Below are 26,775 nucleotides of genomic sequence, written 5' to 3'. Positions count from 1 at the left end.
GCGCCGCAGCTCCCCCGCTTTAACCCCGGCCCCCAGCACCCATGGCGTCCCCTGGGGCTGCCCGCGCCCAAGCATCCACGGTGCCCCCCGGGCCGTCCCCATCCGAGCACCTGTGGCACCTCTGGGCCAGCTCCCTCCCCAAGATTTAGTCAGGGGTAGATAGTACAAGTCATGGACTGGTCACGGGCCATGCATTTTTGTTTACTGCCCGTGACCTGTCCATGACTATTAATAAAAATACCCATGACTAAAATGAAGAACAGGAGGACTTGTGGCACCTTAGAGACTAACAAATTTATTAGAGCATAAGCTTTCGTGGACTATAGCCCACTTCTTCGGATGCATCCGAAGAAGTGGGCTATAGTCCACGAAAGCTTATGCTCTAATAAATTTGTTAGTCTCTAAGGTGCCACAAGTCCTCCTGTTCTTCTTTTTGCGGATACAGACTAACACGGCTGCTACTCTGAAACCTTTCATGACTAAAATGTAGCTTTAGTCATGTGTAATCACCAGAAGGCCTCCCAGGGTAATGAGTCTCTGATATGCAGACAAACTCAGGTCTGCATGCTCAGAGTCTGTAAGAACCATCTTGTTATGTAACTTTTAAAGATGATTCTAGTTTAAACTTTATATCCCTGGAGTCACTCTGGGTTCCTGAGGTACAGGCTGCAGCATACCCACAAGGAAGATATTCTCAGCTGCCTGACCATGTTAGAAAGCACAACAGTTAGTGTTCAAGCTGCACAAAAAAGTCATTGACAGCAAACCTCCCTACCCAGTGAAAAGAGAGAGAGGCAGTTTTGTTACTTCAAACCCATGAATCATAGATAAAATCTGTCCTCAAACCCATTTGGGAGTTATTGTGAAACTTGTTATGTTGAGTGAATACTTCCCATAAACATTTTGTATTTACCAGTAACAAATTAATCATTCCTTTAAAAAAATCTTAATATGGTCAGTGGTGGATAGACTGCAGTCCACTAGGGATTTTCTCCAGTGAAGCTAATGATTTAAAACACATCTTCTAAGGCGAACCTGTGGAGTTCTGAAGTCTGACATTTAAGTTCCAAGCCTAGCTTGTAGACAATGCCTACAGATCTCTTAACTGACTGTTGCTGGTAGGCCATTTGTCTACATGTCCAAAGCTTAAAAAAGTAGACTTTTGAAACCATTCAGTGCGATGAGATATAGTCCATGGCCATATGTAATGCCATAACACTATGACAATGTATACTTAACCACATCACTCCTTTCACCTCCATCTCGGGCCACAAGGGAATTCTGATTCCATCAGGTATCCTCCCTTTTGCAAATAGTGAACTCATAGTCAATACAGATTCTGCTTCCCCTAGTTTAAATTTTGGCCATCCCTTCCCTCCTTTGGAGAAACTCTTGGGAGGAGGGCAAATCTGTGGGTTTCAATTCAGTGCTCCTGTTAGATACTCCCTTTGGGCAGTGGGGGTTTGGGATCCAGTGGACCAGCCAGAGGAAGCAGCAGCAGCTCCCAAAAACCCTGATGCCTCCATGTGATTTGCCAGGTCTCCTGGACCCTCATTCCCTCAAATGATGGTCCAGGAGTACTGGCAAACCATGTGCAGATTCAGTGTGTAAGTTCATGCTGCAAGGAGAAGCACAAGCTTTCTTGCAGCTATCCATATATGATGGACTAGGAGAGGAGCATGAACAGCGGTGTCATTGCACAGTAGTGCTGATACTGCCCACTTAAAACTGTAGTATGCTTGAATAATATTCCCATGCCTTACTACTTTCTCCTCCCCCTACAATCGGTATGCCCTCTAAAATTTGGTGCAGCCCTTAGCAAGCAGAATTGGCATGGAGGCGCTATTATGCAGTGCTCACTATGTTTAATAATATAGCATTACAGTAGCAATCAAAGACGCAAATCAAGATCAGGGTATCCTCATGCTAGGCTTTCTACAAATACGTAGAAAGACACAATCTCCACTCTGCAACGTAATTTAAGGCCCCTTTGCCACGTTGTTCCCACTCCTTTGCTCTGAAGCACAAGGTCTGTAATTAGGGCTGACCAAGAAAAACATCATTAAAAGAAATATGACCAAAAAAACAAAATGAGAAACAACTTTGTTAGGGAATCTTATTAACCAGCTCCCTCCCTCCCCCCCGCCACTAAGTACTTAGAACCCACTCCCTTGTTCAACCTTTATTTTTTAGGACGGAGATAAATATCAGCTCCACAATGAGACTAATGGACACATCCTCCACATGGGGTATGTCAGCAGACAGACCACTGCACTGTCTGAGTATAAGCCATTATGAAAGACAATGGCCCCTAGTGATTTAAGATGTCTAGTATAGTTCTTTAAGATCTGGGATGTTTAGTGGAAATTTTACATCAGTCACTCAGCATTCCCATCTCTTATGACTTCTTGGAAATGTTCCAATTTCAACCCGTGTCCTTTCAGTAAACCTATTTCTTCCTTCTCAAGAGAAAAAAAAAGTGAGCCAGACAATTTGTTCATGATGTTGTACTGTAAAATTCTTCTAAATCAAACAGAATATATTCTAGCAGAATTGAAAGGACACTGGTTAAAGATCAAACAAAACTGGAGCAAATATATGGTAAGTACCTCAGAGTAATGTGGCGAGAGATATTTTCCATTGTGCTTGGCAATGGTGTGCATAATGTTTAATGCCTTGTCTCCTTTTTTGCGTGTCAGTAGCCAGCGTGGCGATTCAGGAACTGCCCTGTAAAAGCACAGAGGGAGGCAAGGATTTTGCTTAATTGTGTCTTAAGAAAACCATGGGAATCATCACCTGCATTAACACCTAATGCAGTGATTCTTCAGCCTCTCAACAAGATAGAAATTCTACCCAGCTCCCCAGGCAACTTTCAGCTTGACTCTCAAAATACTTCATGCCATGATCAACCAGGAAGGTCCATGGACTACAGCTTGAGAACTAGTAGAATGTTTATAGGTCACAGGCAACATTCAGCCATTTATCTTTATCTTTTTTATTCAAATAGTTGTTAGGTTTTGCTCAACTTTCCTGAAAGTTTCCTAAGGCCCAGAAGCTGAGTGACATAGGGAATTGGTGACAGGACATGTAACTTTTTGCCTTTACATTGGAGGACCTAATCTAGCTCAGATCAAATGGTTGATTGACGGCCTAGGTGAAAGGAGTTGTTGACCTGGCCTAGTTATTAGCATTGCCCTGCAGTAGTATCTGTGTTGGTCCCAGGATATTAGAGACACAGGTGGGTGAAGTAATATCTTTTATTGGAACAACTTCTCTTGGTGAGAGAATTGCTTGGGGCTCAAGCAATTTTTTTACTTTCAAAACTGATGAGGCAAGCCCAGAGGTACCAGGGCTATGAACTGCAGAGCCTAGAGGTGCTGGAGCTCAGCCCTGGCAAGCCCTGGTACAAATTAAGCACTGCTTGTCTCTCTAGTTCTTAGGAGACAGTTAAGCATGGGATTGGGTGATTGTAGATTTTGGATTTAGTCCCAGCTCTGTCACTAGCTTGTTGTGAGAACTTCGACAAATCACTTACTGCCTCAGTTTCTCCAACTGCAAAGGAGAATAGTTACTCACCTTTGTAAAGTGCTTTGAGAGTTTTAGATGAAAATCACTGTAACTCTATAAGCACAAAGTTTTATTAAAACTCGCCACCAGGGTTTGCACTAAGTGGCACTTTGCTGACAGTCTCAGAGAGGAAAAGGAGTGAATGACATGGAGAATGAATTACCTTTTTACCCAGAGATGTAGTTCCCTTCAGGTCAGGGTTGAGGCACACAGCTGGGAAGAGAATGATGCGTACGAGCAGCTGATTCAGCAGTAGTGCATACTTCCCCACACTGCCCTAACTAAAGTACTTCAACCTTGACTTGGAGGACAACTCCTACAAGAGAGAAGGTAAGGTAGTTCACTCTCCATTCCTGTTCAACCCTGGGCCTTTCCCACTCCATTCAAATGAAATATTGCTAGTGGTCAAGCCAAACATACAAGTTAGTTAACATCTCTGTGAGGTTCTTGTTCCCCTCCAGTGTTTCCTGGCACTACTGGGACAGTATTCAGTCACAAATAAATATAATTAAACTTTCAAAAACATGTATATGAGATCCTCCAAAGAAGTTTAATTTGGAATCCAGGCCTATGAGACCTCTACAAGGCAATCAGGGAACTTTGGAGGATAGACCCAGTGGTAACAGAAGTCCACCCATGAAAATATAGGCATATTGTGAGGGACATTTTTGGTGGATTCCAGACCTGTAAAACCTATTAGAAAATGTCAGACTATGGGTCTTGTATAGTTTGACTAATCAGAAAGGCATTTTATCAGGCCACAAAGTTGTTTTTTTCACTTCATATTTTGTAACCAGGTCTTAATCTGAAATGCATCCAACAGTAATTTCTGGAAAGTTCAGGGAAACCCTCTTTTTAAGAATTCTCCGATCTAGATCTGAATACAAAGCATGAACCTACAGAGATCAAATGAACACAACGTTACCAGTAATACAGCAGGAAAAGAAAATTGGGGAGTGTTATGGCCAGCTGAATCCCCTGCCACGTGGGAATCAGGTAAGCAATCCCAGGAAGAATCATTATTCCAAGGGTGAAGAACATCTGTATCACAATTCCAACAATCCTTCGCTGATCTGAGCCAACTATTTCTGTCACTGAAGAGAGGGAAAAAAACAAACAGAAATAAACCCTATTCAAATTAAAAACATTACATTTGCAATGTTGGCTCACGGTTATGCAGGGGGTTCTACCTTGGATTACAACTGAAGGTGCCCTTTTTCTAAAAATTATGTGTAACCCATGTGCCTAATAAAGAGCTATTAGAGAGGAGAAAAGGGGAGGAATGAGTTGTCTGGATCACTGTTGTTAGGCCAATGCACAGTTAGCATTCCATATCCAGAAGTTTCTGGAATTGGGTGCTGTACTTTTGGTCATGCTCAATAGGCTCCCTGTAGCTGGACTCAGACTCCAATGAGGGCAAATAGTTAGGGCAGCTGCTTTATAAAAAGACACACAACCTACATGGGTTGGGAGAAGCTCAAGTGCAGGAGCAGGCTGGCTTGTGAAGCATTCTGTAGCAGGCTAGTGTTATGGTGAACTCTCCAACACAGGCCACACTGGCAGCATTAATTTCCCCCCTCCCATTTCCTTTTTCTATGACTATCTTCTTTCATTTGAATTGTATACCTGGACTGTTATTTGATTTTTAGCCAAACTGTTTTAGTTAAATTGTCTTAACCAGTATGCGCAAAAAGAACAGGAGTACTTGTGGCACCTTAGAGACTAACAAATTTATTCGAGCATAAGCTTTCGTGGACTACAGCCCACTTCTGCGGATGCATATAGAGTGGAATAAATCATGCTCTCTGTATGTGTGTATATATATCTCCTCAATATTTATTCCACTCTATATGCATCCGAAGAAGTGGGCTGTAGTCCACGAAAGCTTATGCTCTAATAAATTTGTTAGTCTCTAAGGTGCCACAAGTACTCCTGTTCTTTTTGCGGATACAGACTAACACGGCTGCTACTCTGAAACCTGTTAACCAGTATGGGTCACAATCGCTCTTCTTAGTTAAATGTGATGCTAGAGAAAGAGTCATCTGTATTTGGCTCTTCTTGGTTTTGTATTTTTATTGTAACAGGGTTTTTCATTTATATACACTGCTACCTCGATATAATGTGACCCGATATAACGAATTCAGATATAACGCGTTAAAGCAGCGCTCGGGGGGGGAGGGGGGGCTGCGCACCCCGGTGGATCAAAGCAAGTTCAATATAATGCGGTTTCACCTATAACGCAGTAAGATTTTTTGGCTCCTGAGGACAGCGTTATATCGAGGTAGAGGTGTACTTAATACTGATTGGTTGGCTAATTGGGTGACTAGCTGATTCAGTCATTCTACAGTTCAGCAGAGAAGGAGAAAGTCTTTGTGGGCTTCAATTGGAGATTTCTGCAAGCAAGAGGTGGGAATATATTGTTGCAGTGCTTTTGACTCAGCAGACTGTTTTGAGTTCATGAGCAAAGACTGTAACTGAGACTGAAGAGAACTCCAACCTCAACGTTTGGAACTCTGAGTTACTTCTCACTGGGAGTTTGTGGGGACTAACCTGTTAGATTTAATTTGTTTGTTTTTTTGTTTCTATTTATGTCTAACTCTGAAAATAATATATGTGGATTATGAAGTAGCCCTGTTATGTAATAGAAAATAAGCTATTATTATTGTGTTTCTTTATCACTATAAGAGTTTATAAAGTTGGTACTTAAGAATTAAGTTAATTACTTTTGCTCTTTTTTTGAACTTGATTGTGGGGAGGTTGACCCTGCGCAGATGCAGAGGAATTTGTATCACTGGTGCCTGAGAGCTCCTTAACATCAAGGCTCAGAGACTCGATCTGTATACATTGAACTACCAAAATCTTTTCCCAGTAAAAACTGGGTTCAGTGTAAAATCTAAGATTCTTTGGGGGCAGCCTCTTCTTGGATTGTTCCAAAATACCGTGTCAATAATCTGAAGGGTATATCTCCAGAACATTACAGGAACCAACCTCCAAGTGTACTGAAGTCAATGTTTTGCAATAAAGTATATGTTCCCTATAGATCGATATATGAGGCATAGTAATTTAGGCCACTGATCAGCCTTAAACGTACCTACTGGTAAAGCAAAGGGATAAATAAATCACACTGACCGAGGCATGGTCAATACTAGAAAATTAGGTCAGCATAACTACATCATTCAGGGAAAAATCAACACCATTAAGTGGCATAGATAAGCCACCTAAGACATCTATGGAAGAATTTTTCCATTGACCTAGCTACCACCTCTCAGGGAGGTGGATTACTTACGCAGATGGGAGAACCTCTCCCATCTGCGTAGGTAGTGTCTACACTGAAGCACTACAGAGGTGCAGCTGCAGTGTAGACAAGCCCTTAGACTGTTAAATACCTACGTCACTTTTGAAAAAGGGACTTTGCATTTTAAGGCTATATCTACACTACAGAGTTAAGTCAACTCAAGTTATGTTGACGCTCATAAACCGCTGTAATTACATCACTTGTGCATGTTCACACAAAGCTCCTTGTGTTGCGGAGTGCATCCACAGTTGGTGCTCCAGCATCAACAGAGAAAGAAGTGCACCATGGGTCGCTATCCCACTGTGCAACTTCAAAGGTTTTTTTTCTCTCTCCTGCTGATGATAGCTCATCTCAATTGATAGGCCTCTTACAGTTGGTATGGCTACTCCCACCTTTTCATGTTCTCTGTATGTATAAATATCTTCTTTCTGAGTGTTCCATTCTATGGATCCAATGAAGTGGGTTTTAGCCCACAAAAGCTTATGCTCAAATAAATGTGTTAGTCTCTAAGGTGCCACAAGTACTCCTGTTCTTTTCATCACCTTCTGCCGCTCAGAGTTCTGGGAATGGATCACAGTACATCATGGGGGCAGGCTCACCATCCCATGATGCAGTTTTCTCCATCCCATCATTCCATGAGTTTCCAATTACTTTTCAACTGCCCCTGTAAACTGTGTGCCTGCCATCTCTTCCTGATAGCATGAATCCTACACTGCTCTCCAGTCTTGTTATGAACACAACACAGCTGATCCTGCAGTATTTCATGACCTGCAAATCTGAAAATGAATCCACGGTGCCTGTCCTGCTGTGTGCCATGGAAAGAAACAATTCAAGATTGATGTTAGAATTCACAAAGGAGCTGCACACAGTGGAGCATCGCTATTGGGTTTGGGAAACAAGCACTGAGTGGTGGGATCGCATCATTATGCAGCTCTGGGATAACAAGCAGTGGCTGCAGAACTTTCGGATGTGCAAAGCCACCTTCCTGGAACTGTGTGTGGAACTTGCCCCTGCTCAGTAGTGCAAGAACACCAAAATGAGAGCTGCCCACATGGTGAAAAAGCAAGTAGCAATCGCTGTGTGGAAGCTGGCAACTTCGACTGCTATTGGTCAGTCACAAATCAGTTTGGAGTTAGGAAGTCCACCATAGGGGTTGTGATTATGCAAGTGTACAAGGCCATTAATTGCCTCCTGCGCCGAAGGACTATGACTCAATGTATGGGAAATAATAGATGGCTTTGCAGCAATGGGATTCCCTAACTGCGGTGGGGCAATAGATGGCACGCCTATCCCACTTTTGGCCCCAGACCATCTTGCAACAGATTACATCAACAGAAAGAGATACTGCTCTGTGGTATTGCAGCTGCTGTTGGATCACTGGGGTTGTTTCACTGACATAATTGTGGGGTTATCAGGGAAGGTGCACACATCTTCAGGAACACTGGCCCGTATAGAGGGACTTTCTTTTCACACCAAAATATTCCAAGAGGGGATGTGGAAATGCCAACAGTGATCCCGGGAGACCCTGCCTGCCCCTTACTCCCGTGGCTTATGAAGCCTTACACCGGAAACCTTGACAGCAGCAAGGAATGCTTCAACAACAGGCTCAGCAGGTGCAGAATGTCCATTGAATGTGCATTTGGTAGATTAAAGGGTCACTGGTTCCGCCTTTTTGGCAGGTTAGACCTCAATGAGGAAAATATTCCCATGGTCATAGCAGCCTGCTGTGCTCTGCATAACATTTGTGAAGCTAAGGGGGAAAAGTTTCTCCGGGATGGAGCACTGAGGTGGATTGCTTGGTGGCTGATTTTGAGCAGACAGATACCAGGGTTATTAGAGGGGCTTAGGGAGGGCTATTTGTATCAGGGTTATGTTATGTTCCCGTGATGATCTATCTCCATTGGCTCCTTTCACCTAAGATCATTGGTGAACAACTCTGCAGTTCTCACCTGCCTTCACATTCAGGTAGCCTGTCCACCAACATCCATTCCCTCAATCTCCCCACCCAAAAAAAGGGGAAAAGTACATTTCTTACCAATAACATATGCTGTCATCCAGGTTCCCTTTCCAAATACACCTTGTAGGAAACGAAAGACCAAAAATGTGGAAAAATTTGGTGCAAATGCCACAACGAGGCCACATAACCCTACCCCAAGGCAGGAGTAGAGGTAAATACGGATTCTGCCATATCTGCCAAAAAAAAAAGGGGGGGGGGGGAAGAATGTTGAAAGATGACTAACATTTTCCTTCTTGACTTAGGAGAAGGTTTCAACTCCAGCCATAAACTAAGTCTTGTCTTGATGCTATCAATCTTGTAAGGTTTCCCATCACTAGGCCTTACAATGGTGGCTGAGTCTTTGTTGTACTGGCTCCTAGGAAGTGGAACTCTCTCCTCCTGGATACTAATCTCAGCCTCTCTGTCTCCACTTTTAAAGCAGAGATTGAAAACATTTAGGCCCAGTTTTTGGAAAACAGTTTCTAATTTTGCATGGTGCACTTAAATTATAGAAATTAGAATGCTCCTATTGAAATAAATTGGACTTTTGCTATTAACTTCAACATGTGTATGATTATTCCCTTAAACTGCTTATTTTAAGTACAGTCACACCCTGTGTAGGAAATGTCTTACCCTTTACTAGAATGCCAAATGAAACAGCAGCATAAATATTCTGTTTAGAGCTTATAATGTCTATCTTCTAGTATTTTAATTTTGTATTCATTAGTATTGAATTTTAAACATTTTATCCCAACAATATTAATGGACAAGCAAAACCTAACTACAGGCCCAAACTAGAGTTAGTTTTTTAAAAAGTTAATTTTTTAATAAAAATATTTTTGACCAAAATAAAAATGTTCTTTTTGCTCAAAATTTTCTGTGGTTTTTTTTATTGGCCAAAAGCCAACCAACCAACACCCCTCCCCCCACACACAAACCCCAAAAAACAAAAAGAATTTATTTTTTTAACTAAAGCAATTTTTTAATTTTTTTCAGGTTTGTTTTTGAGTGCGGGAGGAGTTGTTGTTGTGGTTGGGGAGAGGACACAAACAAAACTAATAAGAAATTTTGACCAAAATGACTTTAAAAAAATCCTAAGAAAAATAATTGGCATTTTTCTATCAGCTCTAGGTAAAACCCTTTGAACTTTGTGGTAAAAGAGACAATTACAGAGCCAAAGGTTGTGGGTAAGGTGTAATTCTATAATAATATAAATTATTTCTATTATCATTTCACCCAAGACTGTCAAAGCACTTTATGAGCATCATGATTCTCTCTGATTTGATCATGAGGTAACTAGTTTATAGTTGCTGCCCTGAAATGTTGTCTTCATCCAATGTTAACCTTGCTTTAAATCCCTTTATTTTGAATACAGCTAAGCAAATACTTTCAAACAATGATTTATCAGCTCACTCTCTCTCTCCTCCTCTTTCTGTTTGCCAATTGTCTGTGTAAAGATAACAATTTTTTTTCTTCAGTTGATTCTTTTAAAAAAATTATTCACTTACGAATGTTTGCAAGTGATCCTTGCTCTCTACCATATTTGAGAACTTTGTTGTGTGACTTCAGTATGCAAAAGTTGTACTGTTTGCTTGTGATTGGACACATAGGTCACATGGTAGGTTTGTCCCCTACTGGATGACCATAATTCTCAGTACAATGAGATTTTTATTGTAAATGCTTTTGTTTAGGAGTTTATGCTTTTGTTTAGGAGTTTATGCAGTAAATGCTTTAACTGAGAATTTTCTCTGTGTGCTCTGCCTAATAAAATCACCTACTAGGATATTCTTGGATAGCAAATCAAAAAGGAGCACAAAACAGCAAAGGTTAATATATTTTTCATATCAAAGAAATATTCATCTACAGTGAAATTCACCCCTGTACTTTGGGCTGGTATGAGGACTGCACACCATTTAATTCTGACTTAATTCCTTAAAATAAGGCTTCCTCCTCCTATTTTGAAGGGAGTTGGACTTAAGTAGTGCTTAGCTCTGGCGTTGGCCCTGTTTACAGGACTGGATTTCTCCCACACATTTTTGCAGTATTCAGTCAGCTCTAAAAATGTTGAAGACCAACTGTAACCATGACCTTGGTGGTCAACATATGGGTATGTGTGAACTGAGAGGGTTGTAGCACTGAGTTTCTTCTTCCTCTTTCAAAGGAGCTGTTTTCTTCATCAATGGCCTTATGCCCCACTCAGAAATTGCCAACCCCGAAACTCTCTGTGACTGCTTGCTTTTCATTTCTATGTTCCTCTGTACTTTCCTGAGTCCAGATGTGAACAGAAATTATGAAATACCACAAGAAGGGCACTTTTCATGCTATTTTAAGTCCTAACAGGACCAGGAAGTACTAGAAATCTCATGAAGTTTCCAGACCAATTTTACAGACTCAGGAAGTTAAGTTTATGTGAGCTGGGTCCTGCTTATTGGAATTGAACTGAACCTCCAAACTTGGAATGGTTGCATACGGTGATTATAGTGCAAGATGTTTCTGCCTCTGTAAGGGTAGACTTGCATTAAACACACATACTGTACCTGTCTGCAGCATAGCCTAGAGTGAATGCTCCTGTCAGAAACCCCAGATTGAGAACAGCTTGTGTTAGATCTAGCATCCAGGCATTGGCACACACAAGGTTATACTGTGGGAACAAGCAAGAGATATATTAAGATTCCCCCACCGAGATGGAATATTTTCCCTCAAAGCAAAACATTTTAGCAATTGTATTGCTCCAGGACAAAAAAATGCCTGAGCAAAACCTGATCACTAAGTGTTTGAGAAACCACTTTCAAGCTTTTGTTTTTTACCACCTCAGCCATTACCATCCCATCTCAAACATCCCTTTTTAATAGAAATGTATTAAGAAGATGATAATGCAAGCTGCTCCAATAACCCTTGGATTCCATAGACTTCCTGTATCCCTAGCAGTCTGGTTCCAGATCTAGCACAGAGACTGTGTTGCTATTGCTGGTTGATTATCTCCTCACAGTGGTAGACCAGGGTAAGATATCCATGATCACCTTATTAGACTTATTAGCAGCTCTTGACATGGTTGACACCTTTGCTTAACTTGTGGTATAGTCAGTGTGTGGAGATATGTCAATCAAGTGTCCTCCATGGATTCTCTCCTCCCAGAGGATCTCTGAGCAAATGCAGTTTCTTACTGATTGGTCTCAGATTAAGAGTCATCCATCTTGCCATCCTTCCCATTTATTGTGAACTTGTTCAATGGCAGGCCCAGATGGCACAGAGAAATGCCCGCACTAGTGAATCCAGATCACTGGAGCTACAGTAAAACAGAAAATGGGTCCTCCTTACCAAAAGGCTGCTGTGTTTCAGGTTTTGTACACCAAATGTCCTCAAAAGGGGAGACAATTGAATTGGTTTGTTGTTATACAGATTGAGTATAATAGTTTCACATCTGCTGGCAATGAAATGCTGCATCTGTGTTTAGCTCAGAGTAAATGCAGAGCTATAGCCAGGGAAAATACTAACATCTCCAGATGTGTTAATTTTTTTCTTAGTGCCTCCTAGGCAAAAGTAGAGCTACTTGACCTGTGAGGGTGCAGAAAACAAATGTCAAACCAATTTCTGACAGGTTGAAAATGCTTTTCTTGCTGTAGCTTTCTCAGACCCTTCAATTCTTTATAAATGGACTTAGGACCCTAACTCAGTTTTGCCAACTCTTGTGATTTATTGCGAGTCTCATAATATTTGTATTTTCTTAAAGCCACAGTTCCTGGAATCCTGTGATTAATTGAGAATCTTAACTTTCTTTTTTAAAAGTGAGTTTCTAGCCCTTATGGTGGTGGAGAAAAGTTTGACTACGTCAACCCTAAGGTTCAAAATCCAGAACAATAATAAGGACACAAACATTTATTATTTTAAAAAAGCTGATAATTTTGAAGTCAAGCTCTTGACTTTTGGGAGCTCAGCTCATCCTTTTTGAATGCCGAGTGGTGTTCAAAAGTGAACTTGTTATAAAACTTGTTATAAATCTTGGCCAGAATGTATAGAATCATTAGGTTCTTCCAGGAACAAAACTTGTTCTCATGTCTCAGAAACAATAACTGCTATGAAATTTTCACAAACTCCAAAGTGTGAACCTGTGGTCGCACATTTACTCTTTGACGAGTACTCCTACCTCCTTGTTTCTTAAACAAGTACAACAGCAGGACAGAAAGGACAGAACTTCATGAAATATTTCCATAACATCCCACTACATAAAGTTTTTTCAAGAACATGGCCATTTCTAAAAGTGACTTTAAAAATACTTGTATATGCCTGTGACATTGTCACTGGTGAGAGATTTCAGGAGGAACGTTTGAAACCACCCAAACAGGCAAACGCAGCCTATTTGGTCTTTAAAACTAGCTAATCGAGTAGAAAATATGGAGCCAGCTGATCTGCTGTAGAGTAAAACATGGAATGGAATAATGGAGTGAAAAAATTGGCAAAGAGGACTAGGTGGAAGAAAAGCAAGGATGGCACCAGTAAGCCTCTTTCCTCTCTCCACCAGAGCCTATGGAAGTCACTCTACCAGTCACTGGGAAATGGATCTCTACCTGATATCTTGGAGCATAACCAGCCAGAGGGGTGAGATGGAGTCAGGGCGCAGTCACCCTCTGTGGTACACTCTTCTGGAGATATATTGGAAACAACTGCCGGAAGAATCTGGACCAATAGTCCCCGAAACTTAAAGTTGTTTAATGAGAATTAAGGTTGCTCAGCACCATGTAAGGTCAAGGTCTTAAAGAGAGAGACCAAGCTAGCAAATGAACAAAGGAGCTCAGTGTTGGACCGCAGTAAAGAGCCCCTCACCAGGAGACCAACGCAACGAAGGCCTATTTAGGATTTGACAACCTTGCTTGCTCTTAAAGCAGAGAGTCCTGACAGAAGACTTCTGTCCACAAGCCCTGCAATCAAAGAAGTAAAATAGGCAGAAAAGGTAAAAAAGTTACTGTCTCATCAGAGCTAATAATGGATTGTTGTGAGCACAGAATGAAAAGGATTTAAAATGAAATACTTTAAAAATAAACACATCATAAAAGGAAAATGTTTTTGATCTCAAATCCTTAACAGAATTTACAGGCAAACTTAAGTTACAAATAAATACATTTTAAAACTAATGAATTTAAATCACTTCCTTTAATTCCACCGTCCGAATTCAGCGTTCAGGACCTCATTTTTCTAACACTGAAAGTGGCATCAGGCTTTTTGCCCGTGTCTCAACTCTCCCAGGAGAAACAAGGATACCTGAAACACTTCAAATCAAAGCAAATTCACCTTTCACATATATGCGTTTGTAGTGCCACTTTTGAAACCCAGGGTTGGATTCCAATCTCATTCACTTGGCTGTAAATAAGGAACAGTGGCCACTGAAGTCAATGGAATTACACTGGCACAAAATCTACATAGTTGAGATGAGAACCAGGTCCATAGCCTATAAATTTGAGCCCACCGATGTCTAAATATCCTGTTTTGACTCATGAATCATTGGCATGGACAGAATTACAAATGTAGATGTGGAGACCTCATTGAAAATGTGAACCATACTTTTCAAGCCTATTCTGCTAGGGCAAATTTTTTCTCATTGCAGAGCCTCCACACACCTAAGCTCCAAAGACACCCTTTCAGTCCCATGCTTTAGCAGTATGGAGGCCATTGTCTTGTGGTGCCTTTTGGTATTAAAGACATTGTGTGGGTTTTCCAAAAGCACATCATAAGTAACTTAGGGTCATAAGTTGCAGTGAAAGTCAACAGTCCCTTGGGTTTTTTGGAAAAATCTGACCCATTATTATTAATATTCTGATAATACTTAGAGAGGCCCCAGTCACGACCAAAGCCCTCCTGTGTTAGATGCTTTACAAACATAGGCCCCAGTACTGCAAGCTGTTCTGTGCTAGTGGACCCCTGCACCTGTGCTAGTGGACCCCTGCACGCCTGCATGGAGCTCCGTTGACTTCCTTCATGGAACAGCTTGAAGGATTGGTCTGTAGAGATAGATGGGCTCCTTGCCTTGGAAAGTTAATATGCTCGATCCTTTTAAAAGTATATACTTATTTTTGAAATAAGTTAATCCACATTTAAGATAAACAGAGAGGAAGTGAACAACCTGACATGAAGGGCCGGGGGGAGAGAGTGTACCAAAGAGATAAGGGAAAATATGCTTCCTTTACAATACCCTTGTACCTCAATATACATTTGCAGCTGACAGTTGAAATAAACTGTTGCCTTAAAATATCAGTCAAATACTTTAAATCACTTGTGTTTTCCATGAAACAAGAGACAATGGATAACAGTAAGGCACTGTGAGTACTTTCAAAAGGATTTAAAGTATAAAATGCTTAAGTAAATTAACTGATACCTTATAAGTCAATCCTAAGTTTTGCTCGGGTCCATATATTTAAATATTCTTGCCATAGCTAAGAATTCTTGGCTCCGTTTTTTGTTATTTTTTGTCTGTGCAGTTCCACTTAAATGCTCTTTATATAAACAGTGTTGTTACAGACGCGTTAGTACCAGGATATAAGAAAAACAAGGTGGGTGAGGTAATATCTGATATTGAACCAACCATAGGTGCTGGAACTAGGGGAACAGGGGTTGCCGCACCCCTGGCTCTAAGTGGTTTCCATCACATACTGGGTTTGCAGTTTGGTCCAATGGCTCTCAGCAGCCCCACTATACAAATTGTTCCAGCACCACTGGGACCGATTTCTATCGGTGAGAGAGACAAGCTTTCGAGCTTCCACAGAGGTCTTCTTCATCCTTTTCATTGACAGAGTTAACCTTTAACATAGAAGTATCTATAGCGTAAAGGATTGTTTGAGTTCTACAGCCCGTCACTCCCAGACCACCCTTGGCTTGGTTTGGTAGTATCCAGAGGTGAAAGTGGGCTGGTACAGGCCAGTATGGCATACTGGTAAGAAGTGGCCACCAGTACCGGCCTGTACACAGTTGACGTTAAAGGGCTGCTGCGGCAGCGCTTTAATGTCACTGCCCCTCCACCACCCCCGGGCAGCTGTGGGGGGGGCAAAAGAGGCAGCTGCCCTGGGGCCCAGAGATTTAAAAGGGCCCGGGGCTCCTGGCCACCGCCGCTGCCACCACTGCAGCAGCCGGAGCCCAGGGCGGTGTGGGCCAGGGAGCACTGAAGGGCTGGCTGTGGAAGGCTGTCCCCCCCCCAGCCCTGCCCCTTTCACCCAAGGCCCCACCCCTTCCACCTGAGACCCCGCACCGGTAAGACTTTTAAGTTACTTTCTCCCCTGGTAATGTCTGAAAATTACCACCATCTGAAAGCTGTTTGGTGGCCTGGATGAAAAGAATTGGTGATTTCAGTCTAGTTCTTAAAAGAGAATCAACCCCATTTCAGAAAATTCACTGCAACTAGCACCCTGGTTGGCAGCCTCAACAAAAAGGCATGGGTGTAATGTGAATGTAAAGGTTTAAGGTAATGTAATGTAAATGTCTAGAAAACATGACCTATGAGGAAAGATTGGAAAAAATTGGGTTTGTTTAGTCTGGAGAAGAGAAGACTGAGAGGGGACATGATAACAGTTTTCAAGTACATAAAAGGTGTTACAAGGCGGAGGGTGAAAAATTGTTCTTCTTAACCTCTGAGAAAAGGACAAGAAGCTATGGGCTTAAATTGCAGCAAGGGAGGTTTAGGTTGGACATTAGAAAAAACTTTCTGTCAGGATAGATAAGCACTGGAACAAATTGCGTAGGGAGATTGTGGTATCTTTGTCATTGGAGGTTTTTAAGAACAGGTTAGACAAAAACCTGTCAGGAATGGTCTTACTTAGTTCTGCCTTGAGTGTTGGGGACTGGACTAGATGACCTACTGAGGTCTTTTCCAGTCCTACACTTCTATGATTCTATGAATGGAGCCCTAACCACCCTCTCAGTCCTAGCAGTGATCACATGCAGAAATGTGCAGAAGTGTACCAGGCTGTATCTGTTCTGTAGCTATAAAGAGCTAAGGTCCAGACTGAACCCATTGCTAACACCGGAAAGCAGTTACTTACGTATGTAGTCCCAAGAAAGTCACTAAAATTATTTGTGTGAATAACTGTTCACAAATTGGGCTCATGTGTATTGAAAGGAATGCTTTGCTCTTTGAGCATGGGAAAAGAAAATACAGGCTTCAGAATGGAGGGGTCACAAGCCTCCCTCTCAATCTTCTGCTTGGTATCCAGGGTCAGTAATGTAGAGAATCCAAAAATCCAGAGCCCTTTCTGCCTGGGCCTCATGTGTCTTGCGTCATCTTTCATTGTTTCTTATTAACCTTTCCAACTTGGCAACCCTGTGAAATCAGAGCTGTATAGTGCGTCTGCTGAAAATAAACTATAAAAGATATCTGAGAGGTCACACTAGGGGTGGTCTAAACCAAAAACCTTAGGTCTGAGCATGTCATGAACACTGGGCAAGTTTGGATCTAGATTCACATCTAATTTTGAGGATTTGCCTTTCTATCTCTCAGCCACTGTGCTCCCTTTCTCCCCAAAATTTGGACAAGTTCAGGTCCAGACCAGAACTTTGCCCCTCTATTCTAAGTCTAATTCAAAGGGAAGACCTAACATCTGGAGGAAGTTAGTTAAGTAGGTAGGTTTTAATTTCAGGCTCAGCTCCTCAGCATCCATTGATGTATGTGTCAGAAAACCTCCGACTGCACTTGTACACACACAGTAATGCACTGCTTAAGGCTGGGATGTCCACATTTTACAACACTGAGGGCTGCACTGACAATTTGCCTGTGGGCTACACACTTCATTTGCTAACAGTTTCCATACAGTACATAACAAAATGCACATTACCACACTATATGCTTGAACTATATTCTTCCTCAATTTAATATGATGGCTAGAAAGGGCCTGGTATATGAATTCATAACCAGTACCAATCTGAACTCCACTGCTCTCACCTCCAGTGACATGTGCAGAGACCAGTCACTGTGAGCAGTCGAGATAGGAGCTTAAGAGAGAAGAAACCACCTACTTCAGGACAGTGCCACGACTCTCAGCTGCACTAAATAAAGGAATGGAAGAGGGGAAAGCTGATGTCATTACTTCCCCCACCAACTCCTTTGGAGCTGCCGGATTGTAGGGGATGAAAGTATCCCCTGGTGAGGAGCCAGATGCCTGGAAGGTGCTAAATGCTCTCACCACCCACTGAACGCCTAGACATTCAGACCAAATTCCAATGAATTTTTTTTAACTGTGGTGCAGTTATTTGGGACCATTTTAGTTTACTTTGCCTATTTTACTTAGCCAGGAAAAGGGTATTAAATTATTTATCTCTCCAGAGAGAGGGAAGGAAATCCCCAATATGCCTAAGGATTTCACAGCTGAAATAACCTTTAAACAAAGGAGGAGGATGGGTCTGAAATGAGCACTGAGAAGGTCAAGGTCATGACTAATACCTGGAAAACAAAATGGTTATTACAGTGTCTCCCCTCACAGTATGTCTGTCAGAGGACAGATATTTTTTGTTTTGGACTGACACTCAGATTCAGTTAAGGGATAGCAAGTACTCCACAATGTTTTTCTGTGTAGTTCAAGGACTGAAGACAATGGGAGTTACAGGTATTCAGCAGCACCTCACTTTTCTGTATAGAGGTGCAAGTGATTTGGGACCTGAGCCAAAGGCTACTGAAATCGACGGAGTCTTTCCATGACTTCAATAAGCTTTGGATTGCTCCCCCTCCCCCACCCACCCCGGTCTCTGTGATACAACTAAGGACAGGCTTCTGTTCCAGTACTGAGCAGGATGCTGGAAAGCTCATACCTTAGTCCTTCAGCACCGTGTATACCTTTCCCTGACTTCCCAGATTCAACCCTGCATTGCCTTACCTGATAATAATTCATCAGAGGACTTGGAAGCATAGCACCTTTGGCCTGAGGATCTGAAAGCACTATACAGTCAGTCACAACTAATCTTCACAAGAGACAGGTGAGATAAGTAAATATTTGATTTACAACTATTATTCATTAATTGACCAGTACTAGGTGTTTTTCTCTGTCTGTCTACAATGAATCGAAGGTCTCAGCCCAGTTCTGGCTGAACAAGTGTCCATTTGAAAAAACCACCAGCAAAACTGGCATCCTACTTGGCAGTATTAATATCCTCTCAGTCCTGCAGGTGGTGCCTCCAGGGGAGGACAAAAGTACATTGCTAGGCCAATCTGGGGCAGGTCAGACTGCTGCTACCCAGTCTGTACTTGCTTTGGGGGTGTATAGATTCTCTCATTCTCCAAAGCATTTTTCACCAGCTCTTCACTGAAATCAAACTTCAAGCTGATTCAGCTCGGGGGGGAGGGGGTAGATAAACAGCCCTTTCTCTTGGTTTTATCAAAACAAGATGTGCTAAGAGACCTCCTCAGGGCAGATTTTCATCTCTACCTTGTTCAGAGGTGAGCACACCGGTGGAACTCAATAATGACAAAAAAACGGAGGGTCAGATTTCACTCTTAAGTTGCTGTGTCACAAGAACCTGAGTAGTGAGGTTTGTTTGGTTTTGATTTTGGAGTTTTTTTTGCCTGAATTTTCATACATGACTTCAAGGTCCAGCTTGAATCACTTGTAGATCTGCTGGCTGGACCACCCAGAATGATACCAAGCTTTCTAATGTGAAATTGGCCTCCTCCTTTTTAAAAAAAACAACAACTTTTCCCTTTCTTATTACCACTGCTGCCTCCAGACTGGCAAAATAAAGGAGAGATTTGTAAACTCATCCCAACCCTGTGCAAACATCAGGGCCGGCTCTAGGCACCAACAAAACAAGCTGGTGCTTGGGGCGGCACATTTTTAGGGGCGGCATTCTGGCGCAGGCCATGCCGCCCCTAAAAATGTGCCCCAGCCACCCTAACTCACCACCGCTGCTGCCGCTTGCACGCTGCTGCTCGTCCTCCCTCCCAGGCTCTCAAACCCGGGAGGGAGGGGGAGATCCCGAGCGGCTGCGGCGCGCGAAACAGCTGATTTGCGCGCCGCTGCTCCCCCTCCCTCCCAGGTTTGAGAGCCCGGGAGGGAGGGGGAGACCACGAGTGGCTGCCGCGCACGCGCTGCTTCTCCCTCTCCCTCCCTCCCTCCTAGGCTTGAGAGCCTGGGGGGAGGAGGCAGGGCTGGGGATTTGGGGAAGGGGCGGAGTTGAGGCGGGGCCGGGGGTGGGATAAGAAAAAAACGGGGCGGGGGGCAGCCAAAATTGTTTTTGCTTGGGGCGGCAAAAATCCTAGAGCCGGCCCTGGCAAACATAGAAAAAAATAGCAGTTATCAAGCATTTGAGGTCGATGTCCCAGCTTCTCATCCAGTGTAAATTGGTGCAGCTTCACTGAAATAAATGGGGCTGTGAAGATATGCCCTACCTGAAGCACAATCATTTTTATATGGGGAAACTTTACTGAGAACTTTGTAGTGAACCCATCTCTTGGCACTAAATCAGTCCCCCTGTCTGCTCCCGCCACCCTCTCACTACCCCTCAAACCCTACATGATAATATGAAAGAGTAGCACTGATTTCTTGTATTAACCCAGACGTACTAATCAAGGTAAGTGTAGGCTTTGGGGCTTTTCTGTAGTGTTGAATTAATTCTTCTGGAGTAGTATAGAAAAAGGAACAGCTGTTTTCTCTCCACCAAAGCTTTGACTGTCATGTTATTCACTGCTTTAAGACACTGTAAAAGTTGTAAGGTAAACATTGCTGAACTGGTTACAGATTCCTTTGAAAATATTGTCTGGGTTTTTTGAGACAGCTGCCAAGTATCAGAGCATGATGATTTAATGGCAACAAGTGTAGTAGGATAATGTGTTCTAGTGATGATTTGTCCTTCTCAGACCTCCCACTTGGGCAATGAATTGTTGCCAAGTCTCAAAATTACATAACTTTCGTCATAAGAAAGTGTTGCTGAGAGGCTACATTGGAATCAGTTCATTATGCTAAACGTGTGCCAATAAAGGCTGCTATTAAGTCTGGAACACACCAGTTTTGCTATTAGCAATTGATGAATCTGTAGATTACTGTCTCTGCTGGCATCTGAATCTGTAGATTTGTCTGTAATCCATTAACATGCCACTAGGCGTCATCATTGTCAAAAATGTTTGGATAAAATTACCCACCCTTTGCAACATTCTATCAGTAGTTGGTGGAAATGATCTAGGCTCAACTTTTTTTTTCTTTCTGATTTCTGGTCCACTGTACGGAACTGCTGAATCACTGCACCCTCTAGCAGCTCTAGTCATATCCTCTTTTCAGCCTGCACCACCCATTTGTGGAAGTGACTTTTAGTGATTCCAGTGACAGACTTGAAGGTGGCAATTTTGCAACAAAAAATGTTCAAAAACAGACTCCAACGAGAGACTGCTGAACTTGAATTAATATGCAAATTAGATACACTTAACTTAGGTTTGAACAGAGACTGGGAATGGTTGGGTCATTACACTAATTGAATCTATTTCCCCATGTTAAAATATCCTCACACCTTCTGTGGGTCATCTCGATTATCACTTCAAAGGTTGTTGTTTTTTTGTTTTGTTTTTTTCTCTCTCCTGCTGATGATAGCTCATCTCAATTGATTGGCCTCTTACAGTTGGTATGGCTACTCCCACCTTTTCATGTTCTCTGTATGTATAAATATCTTCTTGCTGTATGTTCCATTCTATGCATCTGATGAAGTGGGCTGTAGCCCACAAAAGCTTATGGTCAAATAAATTTGTTAGTCTCTAAGGTATCACACGTACTCCTGTTCTTTTTGCGGGTACAGACTAACACGGCTGCTACTCTGAAATCTACCCTAGGGTGTAATTTAATTAATCCAGCTACAATGGAATAGGCATCAGGCACTTCAGGTGCTGCTCATGTGCCAGCTCTGGATTTCCCATCAAACCAAACAATTACTTTTACTTAGTGGTTACTGTAACTGAAGCTGCCTGTGGAACTATTTTGAAACAGTTTAACAAATTAACTAGACATAAAATAATAGAAACTGACACCATATTCAAGTGTTTCCCAAGGAGAGATCCAGACCCTTTTGCACCACCATAGCAGTGTGAAGGGATCAGAACAAAGATGAGAAACCCACCCTGCATATTTAATTAATTTAATAATTCCTCACAAATCAATCCCTCCAGTCCTCTGATCATATTTATCTCTCTGGTTATAAGGTGCTCAGAACTGAATGCAGCATTTCAGGTGTGATTGCATAAGAACCGGATAGAGTGGAATTGTTACACCCCTGTTCTGTGGGGAGACATCTTTGCATAGCAGCCCGTGTTTGCTTGTCTTTGAGCTACTGAATCACATTGCAAACTTGTGCCTAATTTGTTGTCTAATATAACCTCTGCAAATTTCTTTCAGCATTGCTGCTTTTCAAGTCTCTCCCTTCCACGAACATCTGCTTTTCGGATTACTATGCTAAATCATCCTTTTGATTTAGTCTCCCTGTCATGTTCTCGGTAAACTTAATCAGATATGAAATAACACATATTTAAACAAAATACAAAAAGAACCGTTCATCTATATAAAAATAGAGGGTTTAGAAAGAGCAGGCACATTAGAAAAGGGGTAGCTGTTTCAATGGTCAATTAGATAGGACACTACTATGTCTAACTTGATTTCTCATCTAAATTTTATGGAAGTCCTAACTTAGGGTTAACTTGGTCTTCCCTTTCTAAGTGTGTTATATTTAACATGTTTACGTTGTGAATTGCCTGCTTTGTCACTGCTTGGTAAATGAGTAAAGCTGATAATTAGGTATGTTGGAGCCAGATCCAAGCTACAGGGACTGGAGTCTTGAGCCCTGATCCACAGCCCAGTGAAGTCAATGGGAGTCTTTCTACTGTTCCCAGAACTCTTTGGATCAGGCCTTTGAAGTCTGAAAAGAGTCCTGTGAATGCTGCTACTTGGTATATACCATACTATCTATCTATATATACATCCATACACACACACTATCTATATATATATATATATACACACACCATATGGTCACCTGGGAAAGAAGGAGATGCTCTCTAGCCTATTACTATTCTTATGTCCTTGTCTTTAGGCATTGTACAAGGGCCTGTTATTTTACAGAAGAATATTCAGAGGCTTAGGGGGTAGATTTTCAAAGGCATAAAGAACAATTAGGTGCCCAACTTCCAGTCATGTCCAATGGGAGTTGGATGCCTAACAGCCTTCATGCCTTTGAAAATCTCCTCATTAGTCAGTAAGAGCACTCTTGTCCAGTGGCCTTCCCTCCCCGCCACCTTATCTGGGCCATCCAACCTCCTCCTTCTTATTATTTTTGGTAGAGGATTTGGCAGGCAATGGTGGTGAAAATCAAAACCACGCTTCTTATTTGACTGGTTTTCAGGAGCTTGTTCACGTGCACCTGGAGCATTTCCGTAAGGTTCCCATTCACCATTCCATTGGTCACCTTCCTTTTCCCTGTAGCCCTGCTTTTCACTTACATGCGTGCTGCTGAACACACAGGTGAATGTGGTACAGCCTGGAGATGTTTGCCAATGGAACTTTGAACTTCAGCTCTCACTACTTGCTTTGACGACCCACACTTTCATTTTCTCTGTGCATTAGCTAGTGAGCAGAGAGGGATTTTTTCTTGCTGCTGATGCAAAATCATAGTGGTTGCATCAGATACAGAATAATCTTTTACCTACTGCAGCTGTAAATGGACTGGGAGTGAACCTTTTCATTGCTGTTTTGCTCACCCACTTTCAGCAGTCATCAGGGTCAACAGCTGAAAAAACATGGACAAAAAAGTAATCTCCCCCCCCCCACACACACACACACCTCTAATTTTCATTTTAAAAATAGTGTCAGTTAAATGATACTGTTCATGAAAGATTCTGGACTGAAAGCCCTGGAGGCTGAATTTCTCTGTACATCTCCCGGACAAGTATGACATAGGCAGCAGTGCAAGTTTCCCCTGCCAGTGAGGTTCAGTCCTCACCTGGAATAGCCACTCCTATGAATCTGAACTTATTTAATTTTCCTTGCCCATTCAATCCATTGCTGAGACAGCAAACAAACCTACTCAGTGAAGACTGTGATTAATGTTTTTTGAGGTCTGGATTCTTATCTGCCAGGGAGTAAGTTATGACACTGACACATTTCAGACAGCTCGCACTCATCAGCTTATCCTGATTTTCAGTTATTTCTAACCTGAACCAGCTTTGATTCTATGACCTGAAGGTGGATGCTCTGTATCCATTTACCAATCTCCAGCCACTCATTTGCTCTTATTTAACATTTATTCAGGGCATACAATGTTCTAGGCACTTTACGGAATGTGTATAAGGAAAGTTTCCTGCCCTGAAGATGTCATAACCTAAGAAGAGACAAAGTAGAACAACTGATGACAGGACGGGCTGAGGGAAGGTGGATGAGACTATAAACTCTTTGTTTAGGGACTGTCTCTTTGTACAGCACCTAGCACAAGGGGGTCCTGATCCAGGACTGGGGCACCGTGGCACTATAGTAATATAATGTGAGAACCTGCAGGGATGGAACTGTGGGGGCTTAGGGCTGCTGATGTCTCCACATTGCCACAGGAGGCTTAGGCTGGACTCCCATGGGAAGACCCTGTGAGACTGGGCTTGGCAGGAAGTACCAACCACCAGGACTGGAGGGACAGCTTCAGAAAGCCCCCCGATTGGCTTATACAGTATATAAACCAGGAAGCCATGAAAGGGAGCTGTCTGAGCAACAACATAGCCTGCCTGCCTGTCTCTGCTCCAGACCCTGCTTGTGAGAGACCCTAGACTCCAGTTTCTGATCCTGCCTGCCTCCTAATTCTCGGTTTTCCCTCTGACCTGTCACGGGCTCTGACCTCACAGTACCTGAGTTAGTTTGCTTTCTGACACCTGACTCTCGCTTTTGTCCTCTGGCCTATCTGGGACTCTGACCTCCCGGTATCTGACTTGGCCTGCCTCCTGACACTTGACTCTTGGTTTGCCCTCTGGTCTATCCTGGATCTGACCTCCTGGTACCCGACCTCCCCTGACTCCTGCTCCAACCACTAGATCTGACTGCCTGGGTCCTGGTCATCACATACAAATAAATAATAATGGGAAGATTGTAGGACCATGGGCACAGCAGTCAAATCATGTGGTGGTTTTGATACAGTATACAACACTTCATGAAGATTACATACCTAATTTATTTAAATGTATTTTAGTTATGGTGTTTCAAAGCACTACAGTTATCACAGTTATTTACATACACATACATCTTTAGTGCTGAGTCTATGGATTAGAGTCACATTGTACTGCACCGACTACATGTCTATAATCAAGATCTCCTAGCACAACTTATTGGTTGTCCTTTTGCAGCCCAATAAAGAATAACTGTATTTGCCAACACTTACCACAAAAGGAGTAACGGAGCAACTGCAGTTTTCCATTCTACTGGAAATAACTGGCATTTCAGATACCAGAGTGTGGTAACTGTTGGCAAAATATGAATTTTTAATGACAACCAATGTAATTCTATTTTCTTATCGAGGCTTAGGACACACAGAAGTGGTTAGATACTAATTATTTATTACTAGTAAGTCTACATGCTTACTCAAATAATTTATATAATGTCTATATAACTGGTCAGATCATGAGCTGGTATAAATCAGCAGCAGTCAATTGAACAACATTAATTTATACCAGCCAAGGACCTGCCCTTAAATGACCACTCTAATGCCTCAGTTGCAATGACATTACTCTTTGTTTATTTTAGTCCAGCATTACAGCAGCAAGAAAGCAGCATCCCCATTTGAGTTCATCTGCTCCAGAGAGTCAATACTCACTCTGGTATTGCTGCTTGAGAATACTCAATATCCTGATTCATTTGTAAATTTCAGAGAAACTTTAATGGGACAAAAATAAAGTTTTCATCAAAAACATCTATACTCCATATGTATTTCTATAGCAATCAATTTTTATTTTACAATCCTGCTCTGACAATGAAAACACTGATTGGAAAATTTTGATTTCCCTTACCTCACTGACGATCGTTGAGTGGGGTTGTTTATATACCCAGCCATCCTGGCATGAAGTAATCGGCACGTTGCCCAAGCTGCTGTTAGTAAAGCGGGACAGTGGGTTGGCACAGCTCACAGAGGTGTTATTCCACTCTATGTCAAACCTCTCACACTGGCCACCAGAAAATCTGTTCACCAGGTTCAGAGCTGGCACAGTATAGTTTTGTTCCTCTTCAAGGGTCCATCCACATCTCTCACTTAATTCAGCTGCACCAGGGATCCTGCACCAATAGTACTCTGGTGTGTGCCCAAGAAATACCACTCCAACAAATAGAAAAGAAAAAGTTATGCCTGTCTGGCAAAGGAGGAAAAAGACCCTCTTTTGGAACCTTCCAAATTCCCCAGCTTCTTTTAAAACCTCATCAAAAGACGGCATTGTGTGCAGTAGGTTTTCAATTCGGAGGGATCAAAGAGATGGCAGAGTCAACAGCTTTCAAACTTTGTAACTAGTGCTGGTGCTTCCTGTAGCCGTAGCTGTATGGACTGTCTCTCTCCCTCTCCCCACACACACACACACACACACACACACGCACAATCACAGTAGCATAAGCAGCTTTGGAACAGAGCAAAGTTCCACCGACCCACCCAAAGTGTTACAGTATGTCAAGAGGCATGAGGCTTACACACAGCAGTTTAGGAGAGCAATATAAAGTGGGTAAACATACGGTAAGAGAGAAGGGGCGTGAGTTTCCTATCTATCCAGAATGTTAAACAGATTATGTAATAAAAACAATTAACTCTTTAGGGACAGGCGTGCAGTAAATACCAGCTCTGCAGGCAATGGTGTACTGCTGTTGTCCTTACAAAGGGGTCCCAGAAAAATGCAGAGTGTTAAATAAAAACATAACCGAGAGGAAGCTGCTGCAAAAGTAGCAATGAGCGATGTTGTCAGCAT

At 42.3% G+C, this 26,775-nt stretch overlaps 1 protein-coding gene across 2 annotated transcripts in view; it reads right to left on the bottom strand.

Moving 5' to 3' along the window:
- The window catches only part of SLC22A3 (solute carrier family 22 member 3), a 41,840-nt gene extending 15,311 nt beyond the window's left edge, over positions 1–26,529 (bottom strand). Inside the window, exons 1-5 of one of the 2 annotated variants that reach the window (XM_005305719.4) lie at positions 25,840–26,529; positions 11,396–11,499; positions 8,898–9,052; positions 4,493–4,661; positions 2,610–2,727 (exon numbers count right to left, since the gene is read on the bottom strand). In XM_005305719.4, coding sequence (XP_005305776.2) covers positions 2,610–2,727; positions 4,493–4,661; positions 8,898–9,052; positions 11,396–11,499; positions 25,840–26,256 — 963 coding nt within the window. In that variant the 5' untranslated portion in view covers positions 26,257–26,529. The remainder of the gene's footprint in view (positions 1–2,609; positions 2,728–4,492; positions 4,662–8,897; positions 9,053–11,395; positions 11,500–25,839) is intronic. The other variant, XM_042841034.2, reaches the window with a different exon arrangement.
- Between the last annotated feature and the right edge of the window lie 246 nt (positions 26,530–26,775).

Source organism: Chrysemys picta, chromosome 3 (assembly GCF_011386835.1).
Source record: "Chrysemys picta bellii isolate R12L10 chromosome 3, ASM1138683v2, whole genome shotgun sequence".
In the NCBI taxonomy this organism is placed as follows: Eukaryota; Metazoa; Chordata; order Testudines; family Emydidae; genus Chrysemys; species Chrysemys picta.
The sequence above is the reverse complement of the archived record's forward strand: the minus strand, read 5'-3'. Positions and strand labels throughout refer to the sequence as shown.